This window comes from Panthera uncia (genome assembly GCF_023721935.1).
Source record: "Panthera uncia isolate 11264 chromosome B3 unlocalized genomic scaffold, Puncia_PCG_1.0 HiC_scaffold_1, whole genome shotgun sequence".
In the NCBI taxonomy this organism is placed as follows: domain Eukaryota; kingdom Metazoa; phylum Chordata; class Mammalia; order Carnivora; family Felidae; genus Panthera; species Panthera uncia.
This window is the reverse complement of record NW_026057582.1, coordinates 12,357,856-12,380,782: the sequence shown is the minus strand read 5'-3', so window position 1 is coordinate 12,380,782 and position 22,927 is coordinate 12,357,856. Positions and strand designations below refer to the sequence as shown.

General features: G+C 52.6%; 2 protein-coding genes across 2 annotated transcripts in view; one reads left to right on the top strand and one right to left on the bottom strand.

Moving 5' to 3' along the window:
- The window catches only part of DGLUCY (D-glutamate cyclase), a 40,721-nt gene extending 38,195 nt beyond the window's left edge, over window positions 1–2,526 (top strand). Inside the window, 2 exon segments of the mRNA XM_049612315.1 lie at window positions 1,866–1,898; window positions 1,900–2,526. Of these exon segments, the coding sequence (XP_049468272.1) occupies window positions 1,866–1,898; window positions 1,900–2,016 (150 nt within the window). The 3' untranslated portion in view covers window positions 2,017–2,526.
- Window positions 2,527–7,090: 4,564 nt separating this feature from the next.
- GPR68 (G protein-coupled receptor 68) lies at window positions 7,091–18,724 on the bottom strand. The gene is made up of 2 exons (XM_049612313.1): window positions 18,341–18,724; window positions 7,091–10,472 (listed from the first exon to the last, which is right to left on the bottom strand). The coding sequence occupies exon 2, from the start codon at window positions 10,334–10,336 to the stop codon at window positions 9,254–9,256; it is 1,083 nt and encodes a 360-aa protein (XP_049468270.1). The 5' UTR covers window positions 10,337–10,472; window positions 18,341–18,724; the 3' UTR covers window positions 7,091–9,253.
- Between the last annotated feature and the right edge of the window lie 4,203 nt (window positions 18,725–22,927).

Genomic DNA, 22,927 nt, shown 5'->3' with positions numbered 1-22,927 from the left:
GGTGGAAATGCAGGCTCTCCCACCAGCTGGGAGTAGAGACGGTTCCCAGGTGACTTTTGCCAGCACTCTCTCCATTGTTTTGACTGGCTTTCAGTGAGTGCTCCTCACAGCCCCTGGCTTGGCTCCTTCCTGCTCTTTTGTCATCTGACATCCTAGCTGTCTGTCTTCTAGAAAGTCTTTCTTGAGCCACTCTGATAACCAGGGTTGGATGCCCCCTGCTTGGTGCTGTGATCCCCATAGACTGTGCCTGCCTGATCACTTATCTAGACTATGAACACCCCAGGGGGGCAGGGACTATGTCACATTCACCGCTGTATCCCTGGTTCAGCTCTGGCACACAGCTGGTGCTCAAGGAAACTTTGATGGGTGCTGAAATGAACGAGAAATGCCTGAGGAGGAAGATGAGAGCCCTTCTCAGTCCTGTCCTAACCTTCCTGTTGTGGATTCCTATGTCTCTTCCAACACCCCCCACCCCCCCACCCCCCCACCCCCCCACCCCGCTTCTTGAGGAGGAGGAGGGGGAGAACGTACTTGAATTCTGCCCCTCAGGCACTGTCCTCTCTCCTTTTGCCCACACCCAAGACCCCCTTCCTCAGGGAGAACTTTTCAACCAGAGAGTAATTCATGCTAGCTTTGATAAGTAGTTCTTTGGGACCTTTACTTTCAGAAGGTGAAATGAGGGGGATCAAATCACTTTTTAAAAAATGAGCAAATATGTCAAAGGAAAAAAAGCTCTGGGCTAAAGGCCAGGGGACCCAACGCTGCCAATAATAATTCACTTCATTTCATGAGCACCTACTGTGTGCCAAGGACCACACTAGGTGCTTTACTTCCATCGTCTTATTTAATGGAGGCATTACTACTATTATCATCAAAATCCCCATTATACAGATGAGGACACTGAGGCAAGGAGAAGTTAAAACACCTACCAGGAAAGACCCAAGTCAGATCTGTCTGATCCTAAACCCTGCCTGCTGGGCCCAGGGTCTGTTATGCCCAGAATTCGTGATCCCCAAAGACCGCCAGGGAGCTGAGTCCGATGTAAAAGCAAAAGAGCCTTTATTCGAGCTAGCTTGAGCTCAATCCCCTACCTGCACCGACACAGCAGTGAGATACCGGGGAGAGAGAGCCAAGTTTCAAAAGGACAAAGGTTTTATTGGGGCCTAGGGGCAGTTGGTGGGGTAATGGCTGTGGCCTCAGCCGATTGGCTGGGGAAGGGTCAGAGTCCTGTTAGGCAGGTGAGCGGGAGGTTACTCAAGGGGAGGAGGCGTGGTCAAGGTGAAGGACACAGAACAAGATGGAGTCGGCTGGCGTAGGCCCGCGCTTTCAGGTCAGGCTGCATTTTCTCCATGACTCTGCTCCCTCCGGATGCCCCCACATCCACACTGGGTCGTATGGAGAAGACAAGAAGGTGGCTGCAGCAGGGGTTGGTACACGCCCCACAGGAGGCTAAGGGCGGCGACTCAGGAGGAATGGGAGCCTCCCTGGCACAAAAGCCCCCGACGGATGACCCGGAGCTGAGCAGGGGCTAGGTTGCAGGGAGTAAGTAGCCTGTGCTGTCCCCGCAGAAGCGAATCTTCAGTGTCTTTAACAAACACTAACTCCACGGTAGTTACCGGAAGAAACATCCCAAATTGTTCCAAACTGCTGCTTCTCGGGAGCAGGTTTGGGGCAGATGAGAGGTGATACAGGACACTTACTTTTCATTATGAGTCTGCCAGTGGCATTACTGTGGTTAAGCAAAAATTCGTCTTTAAAAAGGAGTCCACGCCAAGTGAAACACTCTTCCTCCACTTGTAAATGTATGTGTTTCTTTCTTTTTCCTCCCCCTCCCCCATTCTATCCCCATCCCCTTGTTTTTCCAGGAAGAAAAAGTGTTGGGCATCCTGGTGCGGCACCCAAGTCCAGAGTGGAGTCTCGGGCGAGGTGGGCCCGGAGGTAGATGGGCTGCCCTTCCACGGCACCCACGCCCAGATGATCCAGAAGCTGGTGGATGTCACTGCGATGGGTGTGTGACTGTGCATGTAGAGTGCGTACCAGATGGCCGTGCCTGGAACTAGGAGGGAGTTCCCTGAGGGCCCCGAGCTCCTTTCCACACGGTCCTGGGTGAGCAGCGCCTGTGATGGGACAGCGCAGACGTTGGGGACTGAGGAGGATGTTTCCTCAGGGCTTCCAGTCCTTTGCTTTTCTTCCTAAGTGCTAAGAGGGATTGATTTCAACCCTCCTCCTCAGGCTTCTTCAGAGCACCCACATGGTCTGCTCTGAGAGTTTTCCGAGGCACCACTTATGGGGACAAGAGTAGGCATGACTAGAGCCATGAATAATCCCAAGGCTAATTAAAAAAATAGTAAAAAAAAAACAAAAACAAAAACGGAGGGGGCACCTGGGTGACTTAGTTAAGTGTCTGACCCTTGATTTTGGCTCAGGTCATGATCTTGCGGTTTGTGAGATCGAGCCCTGTGTCAGCCTCCGTGTTGACAGTGTGGAGCCTGCTTGGGATCCTCTCTCCCCCTCTCTCGCTGCCCTTACCGCCCCCCCCCCCACTCTCTCTCTCAAAATAAACTTAAAAAAAAAAAGAAATTGTTAAATGTACAAATATGTAGCATATATTTACAAACCTCTGGGACTTTACTAAAGGTTTACTCACTACCACCACCAACAAAATATTTATACCTCTGAAATGCTTTCTTTTTCAAACATTTTGTTTCCTTGGGTCTTCAAACCTTACGCTTATCACCATCACCCCTCCTTTCTGTTCCTCACCTCTCTTCACCCCCACACCTCCCGACACCCCCTACCACAGAACCTGACTCTTGGCCCGCCTCCTCCCCATAGGCTCAGCCCCAGCCTAGAGCCAGAGGCTTTGGCCTCCCTGAATAGGAGGGCGGCCACACTCCTGGAGCCAGGGGGTTGGGGGGTCAGGAGTGTCTAGGGCTCAGGTGGCTCACAGGCTCCTCCTGGACAACTGTAGTCAGCTTGTCCTTACCTCACTCACACTCATCCAGTGCACGTTTCCCAACAAAATTAGGAGCAGGATCACCGACCACATCCCATTACACTCCCCTGTTGAGCTAATACAGTATCTCGTGCTAGTTCACTGCCGAGCGATGGCTCACTCATCCAGATGGGGTAGTCTGGCTTCCCAGCTACAGCTCCAAATGTTTATTGGGCCTGCTTTGTTTTATTTCCTTAAACATGTCCACTTCAACTCTTTAAGGGGCGTTAGTTGTGAAGCGTGAAACACATGCTACAAAAATTACCCCTAGGTTGTCTACTCAACAGAAGTTAAAGCCTAAGCGTGTAGTAAGTAATCTGGGATTAACTTCCAGTGCCATTTACACGGCAAAGCCGTGCTCATTGTGATGAGCTCACAGTCCCTCCCATCTGCAACTTCTCACAGCTCACTGAGACTGTCTCAGCTGTCAGCTTTACAGGCCAGGTGTTCCACACTTACAGTTTTCGGCCCTGACTTGAGACGACAGAGTTCCGCGTAATGGGGGCCTCTGAGAGCCCGCCCTGGCATTTGTGAAGTCTCGATGACTAGGAGAGAGGAAGCGAGGAAGCATCACTTTGGTAAAGCTGCCATCACTCTTCTGATTCATATTTTGGGGAAAGACACTAATGGACCTTTGGTTTTGCAATAGTAATAACAGAGTTCTGTTCTGGCATGGAGAAGTTTAAGGCATGACTGTGTAATAGGTTATGTGCGCTGTGGCCAGAAGTTTATGGGATGATGATGACATTGTTTAGGACAGAGGCTGAGACCTGGGTGGAGCCCAGAGAAGGCCGCGAGTGGGGGGTCCTAGTTCTGGAGTGAGACATCCGCAGTACCCGTACCCCCCCCCCCGCACACACACACACACACACACTGCAGGGAGAAAGGGGCTAAGGTGCAAGCAAGAGCCAGGAATAGGGGCCAGCAGGGACCAGCCCAGGGACCACTGGAGCTCTGAGTTCCAGGATCCAGTTTTCAGGCATTTCCGTTCCACAGGATGATTCCTGGTCAAGCCTTTCATAAAGTTTGGCTCAAATTTATCCTAGTGTTGGCTGTGTTTTGATAAAGGGCCTGTGTTCACGTCTAGGGTGACTGGGTGAGCATGGCTATGGCCTGGAGAAGCCAGTTGCAGTGGGACAAGAGTGTCCTACAGGGAATGGTGGGGCAGCCTGGGGTAAAGATGGGCTGGAACGTCCCCCAGGATGGATTCATGGGGCAGGTGAGCATCTTGGGGCACTTCCAGGAATGTTAGAGGGGGATCCTGGCAAGCAGTGTCTGAGATGCTCTCTGGATATTCAAGGGCAGGCTGGAGACCTTAGGCACATCGAGATGCACATGCCCCATAGACCCTACAGGAGGTGGGACTCAAAGGCAAGCAAGCCAACCAATGGAGTCAGGGTTCCTTAGACCCCTGCTGTCCCCTGGTCAAGTGCTGTCCTATTGCTCATCTGGGCAAGACATTCCTCTGAATTCATTTCATGCCCCTAATTGCATGGGCCCTGCTGATGGCCAGCCCCACCGTCGTCTAGTCCACTGCATTCTGCTCCTTCCTGCCCATTCCATATGGGTTTCACTGCTCCTCAATGATAATTCCCAGATTCAAGAGACCACCGCTCTAGGCAGGACAGAGAAGATGTGGCATAAGAGCAGTTCACATGGACTCAATGTATGTCAATGATGTGCTGTGTCTGCCAGAAAAGCCAATGCATCGACAGAAGCACAGTGCGGTAGTGGTGCCTGGGTGGCTCAGTCGGTTGAGTGGTTGACTTTGGCTCAGGTCATGATGTCACAGTTCATGAGTTTGAGCCCCACTTTGGGCTCTCTGCTTTCAGCACAGATCCCACTTCAGATCCTCTGTTCCCCTCTCTCTCTGTCCCTACCCCCTCCCCCTCTCTCCCTCTCCCTCAAAAATAAACATTAGGAGAAGAAGAAGAAGAAGAAGAAGAAGAAGAAGAAGAAGAAAAGAAGGAGAAGGAGAAAGGGGAAGGAGAAGGAGAAGGAGAAGGAGGAGAGGGAGGAGGAGGAGGAGGAGAAGCACAGTGTGAGGTAAATGGTCCCTTTCTCCTCAGTGCAGATCAGACAGGCTTGGTCTCACTTCAGATCCAAGCATCACATTTGAAGAAGTGAGTTTTGTTCAGGTAAGGTTTAGGAAGGTGAGAGCTTAAAACCTGTTAAGTGGAGGTAGGTGACTTAAATTGCCGTCTGTCAGAGACTGGCTGGATGCTCACCACTTCTGTTTCCCCTTCCTGAATACATAGGAAAACTACATTTCCCATTCTCCCTTGCAGTTGGGTTGGAGCGTGTGATTGGAATCTGGCCAATGGAGTGTGAGTAGTAGATATCAACCACTTCCAGACTTGGCCATAAATGCCCCGTGAGATTCTTTTGGTGCTGCTTCCCCTACCTGTATGGATGGAACAGTACCCCAAGATGCGGGAACCTCTTGATGGAAGGATTCTGAATCACTGCCATCACTTGGATGAAGATTTTCCAGAACTGGCAGCCTCTCGTTGGACTTTGGATGAACAGAAGACAAACTTTTCTTGTTTTAAGGCACTGTGATTTGGGGGGGGTGGTATATTCATTACTGCAGTATAATCCAGCCTTGTCTAATACAAGCTTGCAAGGTTTAATACTGAGAAGTAGGATAAGAAAATTCTCTTCAGATGCCAGTACTGGAAGGACCATGTACTCCAGGGGCACAGTTCATGTGCTTTAAGGCCAGTGGGGAAAGTGGTTCCACTTTGGCTCATTAAGAGTTAAGATTTTCTGACCAACCCTGGAACGACTTATCTCGGGAAGTAGCAAATTGGTGCCATTGGTGGTATTTGTTCAGAAAACTGGACCATCATTTGGGAGAGAGGGGATATACCTGGGATAATTCATGGAGAGAAAACGGGATATCATGACCTGTATGGTGCATTCCAGCAATGATATCTAACATACAATCTAGCAGCGTCCTTCTGAGAGTAGTTGAATTAAAGCAAATGGAATAAAAATCCCACCATGTCTCCAGATCATTGGGTACTATTGTGACCTCCAGGTGATTGCCATCAAAGGCCATTGTCTTGCTAGATGAATTCCAGGAATGGAGGCTGTAGGATCGCCAGCTTCAAGCAGCAGATTTTTCAGAAAAGCAGTGAACCAAGTGGACCACATTCTGGCTATCTTGGCTCCACCAGTCAGAGGGAATGCGGCAGATGGGGCTGCATTCTGTGCTGAAAATTTCTCCCACTCTTGTCTGGCCAACCCACAGACCAATGTGTATAAACAGGAAGATGAGCCCTCATCTTGCTAAGCAACACTGGTGAATAAGAAAGGAATCTAATGGCTCTGTCACCTTCCGTCCAAACCAGATGGGCCTTTTCCTCCATCCATTCCCTCAGGAGAGAAAGGAGTCTTAATCCCCAATAACGTCCTCACTTAGTCTGTTTGGAAGAAGGATCGATTCTTGCAGAATACTTCAGGACTCCAGGAATCTGACCCAGAGAAGGATTAAGTGACCAAAACCAAATTTACATTTTAATATGATGCAGTTAATCTTGAGCGATAAACACATAGCCTGCCACTGTTGGCAAGATGCTAAAACCTAAAAGGGCTGGTCAACAAATGTGAACCTCCCCAAACAAAACCCAAGAAGTGAGGACATCCCCAAGAGAGGACTCCAGCAGGTCTTTCTACTTTGGCAATCTTCCATGGTGAGCGGGGTGGTCTCTCTCATCAAGCCCTTCCTCACTGTGGGGGACAGAGGGAGTGATATTCTCCAAATCACAAGGCTGGACTCTGTCCTCAAAAGGAGGAAAACGAGTTAAGTCCCGGAGTGGATTTGTAACAATGTGGATTTGTAACAATGTGCTACAGATCTGAAGACACTTTATGAATCTCAAGAGGAGAGAGAGAAGACCCAACTTCACTTGAAGGCTCCATTGTTTTTGGCCACTGCTGGCTGACCAAGGCAAAATACCCTAATTTCTCTGACTTTTCTCTAAGAAAACCAATCCCTGGATCTTCCTAACTCCATTGGGTATTTCAAGAGCCTTCTAGATACCCCTGGTGTTGGAAGACCCTCCTTCCCCATAAAGACTGCAGCACACTCCAGCTGTGGCTTTTTACTTTGCTTTATTTGCAGACTCAAGTTTGCTACGTAAATCCATTGCACAATTCGGCACACATATACTTGGCATAAAAGGGAGGACCGTACAAAAATACAACTCTTGATAGTAAAAGGAACCACCCTCAGCTCATCCCCGTCCATCCTCCTGGTGGGAACACCCATGTTTAAGGTCAAAATAGGGGGAAATTTGGCATGAGGAGGCATGGAGGTCTCAACCAGTTCCATTGCCCCAGTAAGATTCTGGGCTGGGGCTGGGTGGACTTTTCTGCCACTTTCAGACCTGGTCACTGCCTCCTCCAAGAAGGGAAAGAGAAGCTCCCCAGGTTATGGGAGGCCTTCCAAAAGGAGCTAGAATAGGGCTATCCAGTCAAAGCCAAAGCCACTTCCCTGGGACACATCCAACCTGGGGTATCTGCCTCTGGGCACCCCTGATTGGAGAGTAAGCGACTCAGGATAAACCCACCTCTTGGAAAGGGATGGGAGGAGAGAGTCAGAGAGATCTAGAGGATGTTCTCCTTGGCTCTCCTTTTAGCAGATTCCATAAATGTCCTATGGATGCCAGCTTGTGTCTCCCTGCCCCTGGTCCCTCCCCAGGCTTGAGTCCACCTAGCCCCTTGGCAGTGAGGAGCTTGAATCCCAGAACTCCAAAGGAAGTCAGAGTTGGCCCCAGCCCACTGACCAGGAAATCTGAAGGACTAGCATTTCTGTAAAGGTGGGCAGATCCTTGGAGCAGCAAGAAGTCCTTCTGGTCCTTGGTATGTTCACAAGGGTGGAGGCTCAACATGGTCGGGCACAAAATTGCAGGAGAAATGAGACTGGTACTGAGCTTCCCAGGACAGAACAGAAGATGGCGGGCAGTACCTTGGTCTACATACGGCCCTACAGACCCACTATCACTCTCCAGGTGGTGGGGTGAGACGTCTGGCAGACGAGCAGTGCTGGAGAACAAAAGAGGCAGGGTGAGCCCGGGGCCACCTCCTCTTCTTGTCTCAGGGGCTATTTAAACCATTATGGAGCTTAACCCCAGGCCTTTGGGCTGAGAAATGCCAGAGAATGAGTCTCTGTTTTGTTTTGTTGTATCTGAGAACTCGGAGAGAATGTCAGGGTCCTCTCTGAGACTGCTAAGACACTCCACAGGGCGTGTGGCAGGGGGCTGAGGTGGGGACTGGGGGGGGGGGGGAGACAATTCTGCCAGTAGTCATATAACCTTAGCCTCAGTGTCTTGGCACAGAGCTGTCATGGAGACCCTGGCATTTTAACGGTGAACACATGCATGCTTGCACGCACGCGCACGTACACACACACACACACACACACACACACAAACACATACGGTTCCTGGCATCTGCCTCTGGTGCTTCTGGGCAAATGGAAACAGAAAAATAATTAGAACTCTGTGTGTTGGGAACTCGGTTAGACACACTGGATTTAGGCCTCTGTCCTGGCCCTGCGCTTCAGGACTGGCTGTTTAAAAGGGCCACAGACATGGCCCCAGGGAGCCCCGGGATTTGTCTTCCATCAGCCCTGGGGCTTGTAGAATCCACCCACCTGTCCTGTGAAAGTGAGACATGCCCTTCACTGTCCCCCCACCACATGCTGCCAGTGCCCGACCGCCTCCCCACCTCCCTTCTCCCCTCCGGCCTCCAGGGAGGTCATCTCCCTTCCGACCCCTTTGTGGGGTGGGGCTCAAGTGTTAATGATGACAATACAGCTTCGTGTGTCATGTCCTCAGGAAACACCCGTGCATTTGGACAGGTGTCATCGGTGACAACGGCACTGGAAGGTCCTGGCAGGCGTGAACCCAGATACCCCCCATCATCTCCCAATCCCCACCCCTCACGCTCTGCACCCTCCCCCCCTCCAGCCTGTCTTTGAGAACTTCCTGGAGGTGACAATTCACTGTCTTCCTCTCCCCAGAAGCCGGCCGCAGATGACTCCCATCAGCCGATGGGGGCTTATCCCCACTGGGCTCAGCAAGCTGGAGCAGCCCCCCCGGGACCAGAGAGGCCCCCCCCCCCCCCCCGGGACCAGAGAGGTCTCACGGCGGCCCAGGCCCATCGCTCCCACCTGCGCTTGGCCACGCGGGCGGCAGGCGGCGGGCAAGCTCAGGCCTCACTTGGCCCCACACGGCGGCGGGACCCTGGCTAGGCCAAGCCGCCCGCGGGGGTCCCGCCCACTCCAGACGAGTTCGGGGTCTGGAAGGTCGAGTGGAGCCTGGTCAGCAACTCGGGCTCATCGCTCTTCCCCGAGGCGTCGGGGGTGCCCGACGGGTAGGCCTCCCTGGCCCGGCCGGTCCTGGCGCAGGCGAGGAAGGCCAGGCAGGCCCCGCGCAGGCGGCCCAGGTCCCTGTGGGTGGACTCGCTGACGAAGCAGTACAGCACGGGGTCGGCCACGCAGTTGAAGCTGGTGAGGAGCAGGGCGAAGTGGTAGGCGTTGAAGACGGCCCTGGCGAACTGGCAGCTGGCCTCCCAGAGGCTGCGCACCAGCAGCAGGGTGTGGTAGGGCAGGAAGCAGGCCAGGAAGATGACCACCGTGCTGAACACGAGCCGCTGGATCTGGTCCTTGCGGCTCTTCTGGGTGCCGTGGCTGCGGCGCACGGCCCGCAGGATGCCCCGGTAGGAGGCCAGCAGCAGGCACAGCGGGAAGAGGAAGCCCACCAGGAAGCGGTAGTAGTTGATGCCGCGCTGCCACGGCTCCAGCGGGTAGTGCTCGAAGCAGACGCGGTGCCGCTTGTCGTCCTCCACCACCTCCTGGTGCCTGAGGAAGTAGACGCTGGTCAGCAGCTCCTTGGCCCAGATGAGCGCGCTGACGCCCACGGCCGCCTTCAGGGTGCGGAACTGGTGGAAGCGGAAGGGGTGGGCCACGGCCAGGTAGCGGTCGATGGAGATGCAGCACAGGAAGCCCACGCTGATGTAGATGTTCTCGTAGAGGAGGATGCCGCACAGCTGGCAGGACAGGTCTCCGTGCGACCAGTTGTCGTGCTGCAGCACGTACTGCAGCCAGAAGGGGAGCGAGCAGATGTAGAAGAGGTCGGCCACCGTCAGGTTGCACAGGTACACGCCCAGCTCGTTCCGGGCCTTGATCTGCAGGTAGCCGAAGTAGAGGGACAGGCAGTTGGCCGGGAAGCCCACCACCAGCACCGCCACGTAGACCACCGGGGCCAGAGTCTGGTGGATGGTGTGGTCGATGGGACAGCTCAGCGACGAGTTCTCGGTGACGTTCCCCATCTTCGGGCCTCAAGGGGCCTCGCCCCTCATGGGCTCGGGGAAGGGGCCGGGCTCTCTGACGCCATCTTGCTTGCGGGATGCGGCTCAAGCCGGTTCAAAGGCTGGGCCTCCTCGGTGGCGGGGAAGTCCCTGAAAGCTGAAGGCGGGAGAGGCTTGGAATAACAGCAGCTCACATTTCTGTAGCACCTACTGTGTGCCAGGTCCCGTTCTAAGTGCCTCACCCGATCGAGAAGACGGACCGACCTCAACTCCACTAGCCTATCCGAGCGGGTGGCACACCAGGATACTAAAATGTAAAATGTGGTTTGGGCCTCCCTGTCCCCCTTCCCTGGCCTCCCGTCCCTTATTTATTTTCCTGGTCCCTCGGGGCAGCAAGCAAGGCTAGGAGCCCTTGTGAGCACAAACCCTCCAAGGGAAGCTCAAGGTAAAGTTCAATTCCAACCCACGCACGACAGTGAGGGCTCCAGCCATTCTCTACGACAGCACTATGCATCCGTCACATCTTTCCTGCTTGCTCCAAGACATGTACCAGGGCAGTTAACACTGAGGTCACGGCCCCTTCTGGGGGCCTCTCCAGACAGCAGGGCCCGACCCTGTCACGTCCTCTTGTGCTCTGGCAAGAAACAAAGGCCGTGCTTCCCTCAGGCCACTGCCTGGATTCCCGATGCTCCCCAGGAGGTGCTCCCTCACCTCTTCTCTGGAGAACTGAGGGCCCAGTGCAGGGAACAGCACAAGACGGGAACCAACAGAAATGAACACGAGGCCGGGGTCAGCCGCTTACAGGCTGGGCAAGGCATTTACCCTTTGTCTCAGTTTCCTCAACTAGAAGGTGGGGATAGAAGCACTCACCCTCAGGGGCAGTATCAGGGCCACATCAAATGATGGATGTCAAAATGCACGGCATTGTTTTGCCAGAGGGAAAGAGGCGGAGTCACAGATGGTATTTGCAAGAAGTTTATCGTGTTGAGAATTTAAGAAAGAAAATGCTATTGCTCTATTTTTTTTTTAATTTTTTTTAACGTTTATTTATTTTTGAGACAGAGAGAGACAGAGCGTGAACAGGGGAGGGGCAGAGAGAGAGAGGGAGACACAGAATCTGAAACAGGCTCCAGGCTCTGAGCTGTCAGCACAGAGCCTGACGCGGGGCTCGAACTCACAGACCGTGAGATCATGACCTGAGCCGAAGTCGGACGCTTAACCGACTGAGCCACCCAGGTGCCCCAGCTATTGGTCTATTTACAGATACATTAGAACAAAATAGAATAAAAATTGTTGTTGTAAGCCTACTTTATAAATTATCTGATATATATATATATATATATATATATAATGAAAAGCCTGAGCTCCTCTATTGATTAAACACTCCTGGTTCCAGTGAAAAATCTCACTGTGAGTCTAAATCAGGATGTTTCAACTTTTTGCTTGTTTAACAGTCATCCTCCCCGGGGGCACCTGGGTGGCTCAGTCAGTTGAGTGTCTGACTCTTGATTTCAGCTCAGGTCATGATCCCAGGGTTGTGGGATCAAGCCCTGTATCGGGCTCCGTGCTGAGCGTGGAGTCTGCTTAGGATTCTCTCTCTCCCTCTCCCTCTCTCTCCCCCTCTTCCACTCTCACTCTCTCATGCTCTCTCTGTCTCAAAGAAAAAGAAAGAAAGAAAGAAAGAAAGAAAGAAAGAAAGAAAGAAAAGAAAAAGAATTATTCTCCCAAAGACCCTCATTAGACATTTTTCCCCCAACCACCCCCTTTCCATGAAATTTTAATACCCCATATGTATTGCATATCTCTTTGTGTCCTGTAGCCCTTTAGAAGGTGACAAATCATCGTAATAGCTCAGATTTTTTTTCACCACCCCGCCCCCCCGAGAACATACAGTCTTATATGGTTGCAAATTCTGAATGAGTAACATTTGAATTAAGCTATTTTGAAGTATCAGCAGATCAACCCTGTCCTTTGCATGGTCTCTCAACAATAGTCAATCTGGGACGCAAGGACCCAGAAGGGAAAAGCCTTAGAGTCTGCCCCCAGCCACCTCACCGCCAGCTGACCAGGCCCCCTCCCACCGCCATCTCCCTCCTGCAGCTCTGTTGTGGCTCCTGCCTGGCCTCTTGCCTCTAAATGGGCAGGAGATGGTTCTGGTCCAAAGCTACCCTCCTCACCTGGAGTCCCTGGGACTCCTTGGGGCTCCCCCCACCCCACCCTGGCTCTCCCCTTCATGCTCCTGCCCATTACCCACATGGAAGGCACAGCCATCTTTCTAAATATAACCAGCTCTTCTTCTCCCTTGCTTAAAACCCACTGAGATGGCTTCTTATCACACCTACAGTAAAGCCCAAACTCCTTGCGGGACCTACAAGGCCCAGCATGATCTGGCCCCGACTCCCTCGGCCTTGCCCACCACCACCACCCTCTGGCTACAAAGGCCAGCTCTCTGCGCCTCAGGCCTGAGGAAGGAAGCGTGGGCAGGAGGACCCAGGTCTGCCTACTCCATGTCCCCCCTCCTGGCCAGCCAGTCCCCACCTGAGACTCACTCTCGAACTCTCAGTCAGTCTCCAGAAGGCAGGACTCCCGTCGGGCTCACCTCTCCACCCTCTCCAGGACACAAGCCCGGAATCTCAGTGATGGTGGCGGAGGGGAGTGCTTCTCGCTGTTTTTAATTGTGGTTAGATATATATAACATAAAATGTACCATGTTAACCATTTTTAAGTGTACATTTTTAAGCGGTGTGAAGTACATTCACACGGTTATGCAACCATCACCACACCACCCGTCTCCAGAACTTTCTCATCTTCCCAAACTGGAAAACTCTGTATCCGTTATACCCTATTCCCATTCCCCTATACCCCATACCCCATTCCCCTCACCCCCCAGCCCCTGGCAAGCTCCATTGTACCCTCTGTCTCTGAATTTGACTATGCTAGGACCTCGTGTGAGGGAAATCGTTCGGTGTTTGCCTTTTTGTGTCTGGCTTATGTCACTTAGCAAAATGTCCTCCGGGTTCATTCATGGGGTAGTATACTGCAGAATTTCCTTCTTCCTGAAGGCTGAACAACATTACGTTGTGTGTATGTACTGTGTTTTTGTTTTTCCACTCATTTGTCAATGAACATCGGAGTTGTTTCTATCCTCCCTACTGGCCAGTGTGAATAACGCTGCAATGAACAGGGATGCCGAGGATCCGCTTGAGTCCCCGTTTTCAGTTCTTTGGGGTGAACACCTAGAAGTGGAATTCCTGGATCATAGGACAGTTCTATTTTTCATTCTTTTGAGGAACTGCCATTCTGTTTTCCATAGTGGCTGCATCATTTTACATTCCTACCCACAGTGCACGAGGGTGTTTTCTTATTTTTTGCTTTTTGTGGTTTTTTTTTTTTTTTTTTGGTTTTGCTTATATGTTTTGATGGTGAGAGGAAGGGGGAAAGGGGGCAGATGAGCCCTGTGACCCTTCAACTCTGCCCACGGCCGGTGAGTCAAACTTTGGTTCCACTCACCCTCCACTTGCCGACCCTCCTATCCCTGAATCCCAAGCCCACGCACAGTTCAGCTGGCTTACATATGAGGTCAACAGCCGGACACGTCCCTGAACTGTCCCCAAGAGCACTCACCCGGGACAGCCCCCGTCTCTAGATTTACCTCAGGTTCTCCAAAGTCCAGATAAAGTCCACCCACAGGAAGATAAAATTCATTCATAAGCACAGGCCCCCAGATGCCCCCAAAACAGGGCAAATGAAGCCATCGTGAAGAAAAACACGTCCTGTCGGGTCTTTGGAAGGTCACCAGGCTGAAGCCTATTGTTTATAAGCGGTGAGTGTATATATGTGTGTATGGCGGGTGAGGGGGGAGCTGGGGCAATGGCTTGTGGCTTCCTCTTTCCTAGGCCAACAATAAGCGAATTCTGGCAACCAAAGTAAAAAATGTTCAAGCGTGCAAGGCAGAGAAGAAACATTTACTATGTTTAGGTTAAAACACCTCCTACGTTCCCTTGTAGCGAAAAGTGGGTTTGGGTGTTCCAGAGCCGTGGTTTTCATATTTAGGTGCATCTGAGTCACCTGGAAGATTTGTTTAAAACAGATTTTTGAGGGGCGCCTCAACTGGTTAAGCGTCCGACTCTTGATTTCGGTTCAGGTTGTGATCTCGCAGTTCACGAGTTCGGGCCCTGTGTCGGGCTCCGTGCTGACAGTGTGGAGCTTGCTTGGGATTCTCTCTCTTCCTCCCTCTCTGCCCCTCCCTCGCTCATACTCTCTTCTCTCAAAATAAATACATAAACTTAAAAAAAAAAAAAACCTTATTGAAATTATTGAGCCTTACCTACCGAATGTCTAATCCAGTGGGTCTGAGGTGGGGCTTGAGAATTTGCAATATGCTCCTATGTGGTGTTGGTATGCCAGCCCGCTGACCACACTCTGAGTAGCAAGGCACTCAAAGCTCTAGAAAGTCTGGGATCTGAGTCCTGATAAGGGGCAGGATACGTACCCTGATACCTCGAGTTCCCAAGCTGGGAGGCAGAGGTAGCTGTAAGGGGAACTTAACGACCCAACAGAACCCTTATGGGCAGAATCAGGATGCAGCCTTTGGGAGGTCAACAGCCTGATTCACTCTCTCAAGAAATAGGGACTGGATCTGTCAGGGTTCTTACACCTCATATTTGCAAAATCTTCTGCAGTTTACAGAGCATTTCACCTCTGCCCTCTCACCCATCTTCACTACAGCCCTGTTATTTTCCCCATTTTAGGCAAGAGGACACTGAGGGATGGAGTGGCTTGTCCAAGAGTCCAGTTCCTCTGTGTTCCTCCCACCCTCAGGGAGCCTCCAGTCTCATAAGACAGAACAACACGCACAAATGACTACCGCTCGAGGCAGCGCACGGTGGTACTGTGAGCCCCCCTCATACTCACGTTTAATTTGGTTTGTTCTTTTCACTCCACACACGGCCTCTGTGGGACAGCCTCCCTCTGTGGTTTCAACCCCATCTGCACTCTGACGACTCCAGGCCTCCCACCAGGCGGACAGTGGACGTAATCAGCTTCCCGCTGCCTCACAAGACATGCTCCATGATGAGGCCCAGCCCCCTTCCATCATTTTCTGCACTAACGGCCTCTTGGAAGGGGCATCTCTACCTGTGCAGATGAATGGCCTTTGGCTTCTTCCCTTATCTTCATCCAAAGCATCCAATTAATTACCCAGTTCTACCATTTTCAACTCCTGAATATTTCCCACATCAATCTCTTCCTCTTCATTTCCTACACCAATGCCCTAGATTGACTTGGTCAAGACTTCACCCCCAGCATCGGTACAATGGCCTCCTGTTGGATTTCCTAGCTCCATCTGACCGCCCTTAATGCCATCCTCTAAACCATCCATGCAACCATGCTTTCGTGCATCCATCCATCTGTCCATCCATTCACTTATTCATTCATACAACAGACACTTATTGAGTATCTATTGTATGGAAGGCACTGCCCTAGACGCTATCACTTAGTGAAACTCAAGTTGCTTTTACTCTCATGAGACAGCGGAGAAGACAGGTGAGACCAGCTCCTAAGGAGAGCACAGGACTTTAAGGGAGCTCATGGGAGGTAACCTGACCCAGCCAGAGAGGCCTTCCTGAGTGGCAAGTCAGACTAAGAAGAAGGGGGAAGGGCTACCCAAGCAGAAGGGAGTTTCTGCCTGTGGAAACAATGTGTGCAACAGGCCAAATGTGAGAGAGACAATGGGCACGTTTGGGGAACTGAGAGTAGCTTGGCATGACTGGGTCTAGGTATGAGGAAGCATGGCCGGAGAGGAGACAAGAAGGAGCTACAGAAACTGACAACTAATTAGAAGGGAGGTAGGGGGCAGGGACCCCAGTCAGGGACAAATCTGAGATGTTCCTTAGTGCTTGGTCCTTATAAGCTCTCAAAAATTATTTGTTAGGTGGGTGGATAGGTGAATGGGTGGATAGATGGGTAGGTGGATGAGTAAATGAATGTATGAGGAGGTAGATGGATAAATGAATGAGTGAATGGGTAGACAGATGGATGAATGGGTGGGTGGGTGGGTGGATGAATATGTAAACAGCTAGATGGTGGCGGGTGGCACCTGAGTGGCTCAGTCGGTTGAGCGTCCGACTTCGGCTCAGGTCATGATCTCACAGTTCGTGGGTTTGAGCCCCACATCGGGCTCTGTGCTGACAGCTCAGAGGCTGGAGTCTGCTTCTGATTCTGTGTCTCTCTCTGTCTCTCTCCCTGTCCCCTGCTCACTCTCTGTCTCTCTCTCTCAAATAAACATTAAAAATTAAAAAAAGTATAGCTAGATGGGTGAGGGGTAGACAGATGGATGGGTTAATGGGGAGAGAGATGGATAGATGGGTGACTGGATAGGTAGATGGGTTTGAGGTTGGGTGCTGGGACAGCGGGGTATCATTAATAGAAATAGAAAAGTAAGGAGGAAGGATTACTGGGGTTTCCTCTTCAGAAGCCTGGCATCTGCTCAAGCCTCCAGAGCTGGTCAGAGGGTCCAGCTTTTGCACTCAGGTCTTATCACAGCCAACCTTCCCTTCTACCAGTTCCTGAGGACAGGTACCCCCAGATAGAAACTCCACCTTGCCAGGAGGGTCCCTTCTCTACCTGGTGTCCATAAGAAACTTCCTCCTCAAAAATCAAGGGACACAGTGGCTGCAAAAGTGTTCCGTGAATGGGAAAACCTAGATGGAATAGAAGAACCAAGCCACATCGGCCGAGAGGGCTCGACGTGCCAGGCACATTTCCGCACATTCGCTCCCTTTCAATACCACTCTCATCAGTGCTCATTTGACAGGTGAAAAAACTGAGGCTCAGAGCGATGAACCAACCCGCTTAGGATTCCACAGTTACGATGTGGTAGGCTAGGTTTGGAGCTCAGACCGGCCCAAACTCTGTGAACATGAACTCTGTGTCATGTCCCCTTTCTGTCTATCACGGTGATCCGTGAGCAACCACCCTCCACCCCCAGGCTTCGCCAAGCTCCGGTCCTCAGATGCCACCAGGAGGGCCACCGGGCTTACTCCCGGGCCTGCTCCCCTGCACCCGGCAGATGTCTACCGGGTCACCCATGTCCTCAGCACCCAAAGTGCGCCCAGTCCGTGGTGGCCCGAGGGGCAGGGGGAGGGGCGGAGAATGAACACAAGGAGTCTCTGCATCTACCTCAAACGCTTCATCATCCAGCTAAGAAATCCACGGACTATCCACGACACAACCGACCCCTGAAAGCAAATCTTTCTACAAATGCTCGTCGGCACGGAGAAAGGTCTTCCAGGACCTTAACGACCAAGAAAAATTAGCCCTGAAAGGAAGGAAGCGCCTTTTGACGCAAGCTGAGAGCCTCCTGCACATCCCCAGCCAGAAGGCGGAGGTGCCTGATGCTGGCCTGGAGCCGGTGCATAAACAGTGATCTAATCTGTCGCCGTTTCTTCCGCGTGCTGCACACAGGCACGCACACAGACGGCTACTCACGGAGCCCCGAGCCCACGGAGCAGGGAGTTTCCTGCGCACCCAGCTTCCCTTCCCTTTAGCTGGTCAAACTTCCACCTGCTTTCAGAGGCTGACATTTCCCTCTGGGACGGGAGTAGAAATCAGGCTGCAGGCTTCCTGAGTCCCATCTTGCTCCCAAACAGCCTCACTCGGGCAACAACAACAAGGAGAAAATCTCATTTCTCAAGCCCTTGTCCCTGTTGGGAAGTTCAGTGCCATCTGGGCTCAGGCAGTCGCTCTGGGGCAGGTGGGGCTCGCACTGCTATCCCATTTCACAGAACCTGAAGCCCAGAGAGCCTAAGCCAGTGGCTCAAGTTCACACAGTAAGTCGGGCGAATCTGAATCCAGGACCCAGAACCCAGGCATCACGGCACTGATTTGCTGCCTTTTAAGCTCTTCTGACCACAAAGCGTAGCAAGGATACATTTGACATTGTAACCAAGCATACAGACATCACACACACACACACACACACACACGTGCATACAGAGAATAAAACTTCCCCGAAGCAATACTTACCCCACTACTTGCGACGCACTCTGATCATTTCTACACTAAATTGATTTCCTGACCCACTAATGAGTCACGATCCTCAGTTTGGAAACAACTGGGCTGATCCCCCGCCTTCTCAGCCTCCAGACCCTGGGAAGGCGATGGTCTCTGACGCCAGGTGAAGAGCAGGCAGGGAGCGGCAGCAAAGGGGGAATCTGGCTCTTCTCTGACTGTCTACTCGGCTGAGCACTGCCCTCAAACCTCAAATAGCCGGGCTTCCTCTGGCCCTGGAGAGTCCCGGGGGAGGAGACGGGACCCACCTTGCCAGGCCTGGTGGAGGGCCCCAAGCAGGCCACTCTGCAGCCAAGACCCGTGCTTCCCCTCCGGAGATTTCCCACAGACCACACCTCCCAGCTCGGTCTAGAAAATCCCAGCTGGAGGCTGCCCGTTCCCGAGCTGAGGCAGAATCATGTGAACTCCGATCCGGTATCAGGCTGGGTGGTTGCCGAGGAACACTTGCCAGCCAAGGATGAGAGCAGGGGGGGACTGCTCCCTCCACCATCCGCATCCTCCAAATGCTTCCAGACCCCAGGGGGGCAGGGAGAGACCTTGCCAGGAATGTGAAAGCCTGAGTTAGGGGCAAGAGTCCTGGGGAGTGGGGTGGGGGTGGGGGGTGCAGGAGGAGCTAACCACACTAATTCTACCCATCAAACCACCTTGAGCACCTACAAGATACCAGGAGAGGAGCTACAGGGTGTCGAACCCCTGCCCCAGGAGTCCTTGCTTGAGCCGTTCAGACAAGCCAATGCTAGAATATGCTGCGGACACCGGCAAGAACGATGGGACGGCCGGCAAGGACAGGGGAAGGGGACTGTTTCCGCCCCCAGCCCCGGGCTGTCACCCTTCAGCGGCAAACAACCAACATCTGGGTCAGTGGGTCGCAACTCACCTAAGAACATACCCGGGGGACTTATAAAAATTAATACTAATGCCCATGCCCCGCCTCAGATGAATTAAATCACCCTTTCTGGCGGTGAGATGCCAGCACCAATGTTTTTCAAAGATCTCAGGACAATTCCAGTGGGCGGCCAGGAGAAGCACTGATGTGGTGGTGGAGGCAAGTTGGATCCTGTTCTGCAGACTGATAGAGCCAGGGCAACGGGGAAGGTTCCGGGCTATGAAGAAGGCAAGCATCGATGTTTTAAAATAGCATGGCCCAGAGCAGAGAGCAAGCACAGGGCTCTGGTTTCACGGGGTCTTCTGTCTCTCAGGAGCATTTACTAAGCTTGGTCAGCACAGCGGGATTGGAAGACCCCCCTGGAGGTTACGCAGCCCAGCCCCCTCATCTTACAGATGGGGACACTCAGACACAGAAGGGCAAAGGCTCTAAACCAGGGCCTTACAGCTAAATGACAGAGCCGTGATTTTCTCAGAACACGCTGGCGACTTCAGACATCATGCTGTCTTGGCATAGCCTCCTCCCTTTGAAGAACTCTCCTTGGAAGCTGCATCATGGGACACGTTGCTGGGGCCACAAAGCCAATGTCCGTCATGCATGGGGGTCATTGAGAAAGTGCGTTCTCCCTGCCCCGTTGGGTGATCTGTGGGACTCGTCCTCTCCAGAGGGCGAATTGCTGTAGTCTTTTGGGGGGACCGTTTCGGTAGGGGTCTCAGGAAAAACAAATCCCCCTGGGTTGGGCCCGGGCCCTCCGAGCAAATGCTTCTCCACACAGATGTTCTTCCGGAGCCACGGAAGTGTGGCTGGCGTTTCCTGATGTCACAGGAAGGAATGCGTGGGTGAGGAGGGCAGGGTTGACTTAGTGGTGAATGCCTGACCACCCGGTGGACACACAGGCCAGAGAGAATGTCTCTGGCTCCTTCTGCAGGGGGGCCCGGCCTAATAGGACACGCACGCACAGGGGGCGGGTGGCGCTTTAGTTTTACTCAAGTCAGCTGAGCCCACATCCTCGGAGACACCCACTCAGTAAGAGAAAAAGGAGCCCGTGCTGTGTTCTCCTTTGCTGCCAGGATTTTGTCTTGAACCTAAAACAGGAAAGAAGGCCTAGAAAGCGTGATAACACAAAGCATCAAGCAGGGGCCTGAGGGGCCCTAGGGGCCCCATAACCTCGAGTCGCCCAAACCTCACTAAATAAACCTGTAACTAAGTACAAAGTAATGAGTTTGTAATAAAAACACAGCCTCAAGAGAAGCCCCCGGACTGCCTCCTTGCATTCAGACTTCTGTCCTTAAGCCCAAAGTGATAGTATCTTAGAGCTGCAGCTGAGCAGAACGGGGAGTTTAGTGAAGGGCCAGAATGCCTGAGCTCTGTGGGGTACGGTGACCTCATAGGGGCTGCTAGGGGCCACCTCAGTGTCTCCTTCCATCCTGAAAAGCCACAGGACATAAACTGGACCACGCCTGCCACCTGAATTCACTGTCTCCATCTCTCAGCCCTCAGTGACAGCAGACAGGAAGCCCTGTAGGCCCCCAGTAGAATGGCAGCCCCAGAAGGTTGGACTGAGCCCTGGGAAGACCTGTCTGCCCCCAGCATAAACATCTCCTCCAACAACCTTGGCTCTGAGGGGCTGGCGGACTTTTCTGAGCCACTCTGGAGGCTATTTTGAGGGCAACAGGACCATAGGCAAGAAGGCTCTCGGGCACCCCTGGCTCTTAGAATCCAGACAGCCTGAGACTCATCATAGGGAGGACTTCAGAGTCTGCCCTGAGCTGGTGGCACCATGCAAGCCATCCAGCACATGGCAGCAATGCCATGGGCACGGGATGAAGGTTAAGAGCAGAGGCTCTGGACCAGACTGTGCGGGTTAGATCCCCGGGCTGCCACTGTCTGGCTATGTGACCTTGAGAAATCGCATACCCTGTGACCACTGGCCTTCTGTGAGAACCAAAGGAGATGAGGTTCAGCCTGGCACTCAGTAGGTCCTCCATGTTAGTGAGGATCCAGGGGTGATGAGGATGGTGATGATGGAAGTGACAGGCTAGAAGGTCCTGCCCCATGGTCCGCTTTCCCCTAGAAAGGGTGAAGGGTGGGCAGGCCAACTTGGTGAGGTATTTTCTTATGGTGCACTACCTCATCCCCATGGCTACTCTCCCGATTTGGGGCTGGCTGGGGTAACGATCTCGGAGGCTCCCCGGGGGCTCTGACAAGTACCAGTGTCTTATCATGAGCCATCGGCTGTTTGACACCAGGGACCTTTGCTGACTTGTGTCTTGAAGGCCAGCCTTGGCCTTCCCCAGGCCTTCTACATCAGCGGCACAGGCTGTAAGCACAGGCTGTAAGCACAGGCTTACATCAGGGGAGCTAACACATGGTGCAATATTGTTGCAGGTTCAAAGGTGGCCAGGTGTGAAGTAAGGATGGCTCCAAGGACCAAGGAAAAGAACCAGCAGAGAACCTTCCAGAGCACCTGGCACCACGGCCCTGGTGGGGTCAGAGAAGAAGTGGAGGCAACATAGAGCCAAAGAGCATAGTCCTTGCCATTGTGGAAGCATGTGCTTAGTACCTGGGATGAGCACTTCTCAGATGCTTCCTGTGTTAATGCTGGCACCAACCTTGTGAGCCAGGGTTATCCCTGTCTCGGTCCACGGAGACCCAGCATGCCAGCAACTCGCCCCGACTCGCATAGCTGGGAAAGAGTAGAGCTGTTTGGCACCAATGACTCTTGACCACTGTATGAATTTCCTGTTGCTGCCAGAACAAAGTACCACCCACTTAGTGGCTTAAGACAACACAAATTTCTTGTCTTAGAGTCTAGTGGTCAGAAGTCTGACATTGGTTTCACTGGTATTGGCAGGCCTGCATTTCTTCCGGAAGGTCTAGGGGAAATCCATTTCTTTGCCTTTTCCAGCTTCTAGAGGCTTCCAGCATCCCTTGGCTTTCGTTTTCCAAGCCAGCAGTGGCGGGTTGAGTTCGTGTCGCACTGCGTCACCACGGCCTCTGCTCCCAGCCTCACATCTTCTTCTCTGACTCTGACCCTGCTGCTCCCCTCCTCTATTTTTAAAGACAATTGCGATCATCCTGGGCCCACCTGGATAATCCAGGACAGTCTCCTTATTTAAAGGTCAGCCCATTAGCAACCTTGATTCTACCTGCTATCTTAATTAATCTCCCTTTGCCGTGTAAGGTAACATACTCACTGTCTCCAGGGACTATGAACTGGACATCATTTGAGGGTCATTATCTCTGCTGACCACACCACCACATCGCACTTATCTAAAACCCTATAGAGCAGTGCTTCTGGAATGTCGGCGTGAATGATGGAGCCATCTGTGAGACGTGGAGCCATCTGTGGTGAGTTGGGATAGAGCCTCTGGGTGTGGATGGGCTTTGAGCTGGTGCCCTGAGAGAAGGGGGGGGGCGGGGCGGGTGAGGTGGGCAGAGGTGGCTGAAGTGTGAAGGAAGGGAGAAGGCCCATCACCCTCGCTCTGAGTCCCAACACAGGGCCCACCCACTTCCCGGCCTCTGCTCCCTAGTCTTTCAGGCCCAATCCCGTTTCCCCGGGGAGCTCCAGCAAACCTGCATCAGTATTCCCAGGCCCTGCCCTGGGTCACTGAGAATCACTGAGGGATGAGGTCCAAGAGGCGGCACTTTGAGCA

What these genes read in the sequence shown, in the direction of transcription:
- GPR68 (XM_049612313.1), bottom strand. Translation starts at nt 10,336, where the DNA reads ATGGGGAACGTCACCGAGAACTCGTCGCTGAGCTGTCCCATCGACCAC.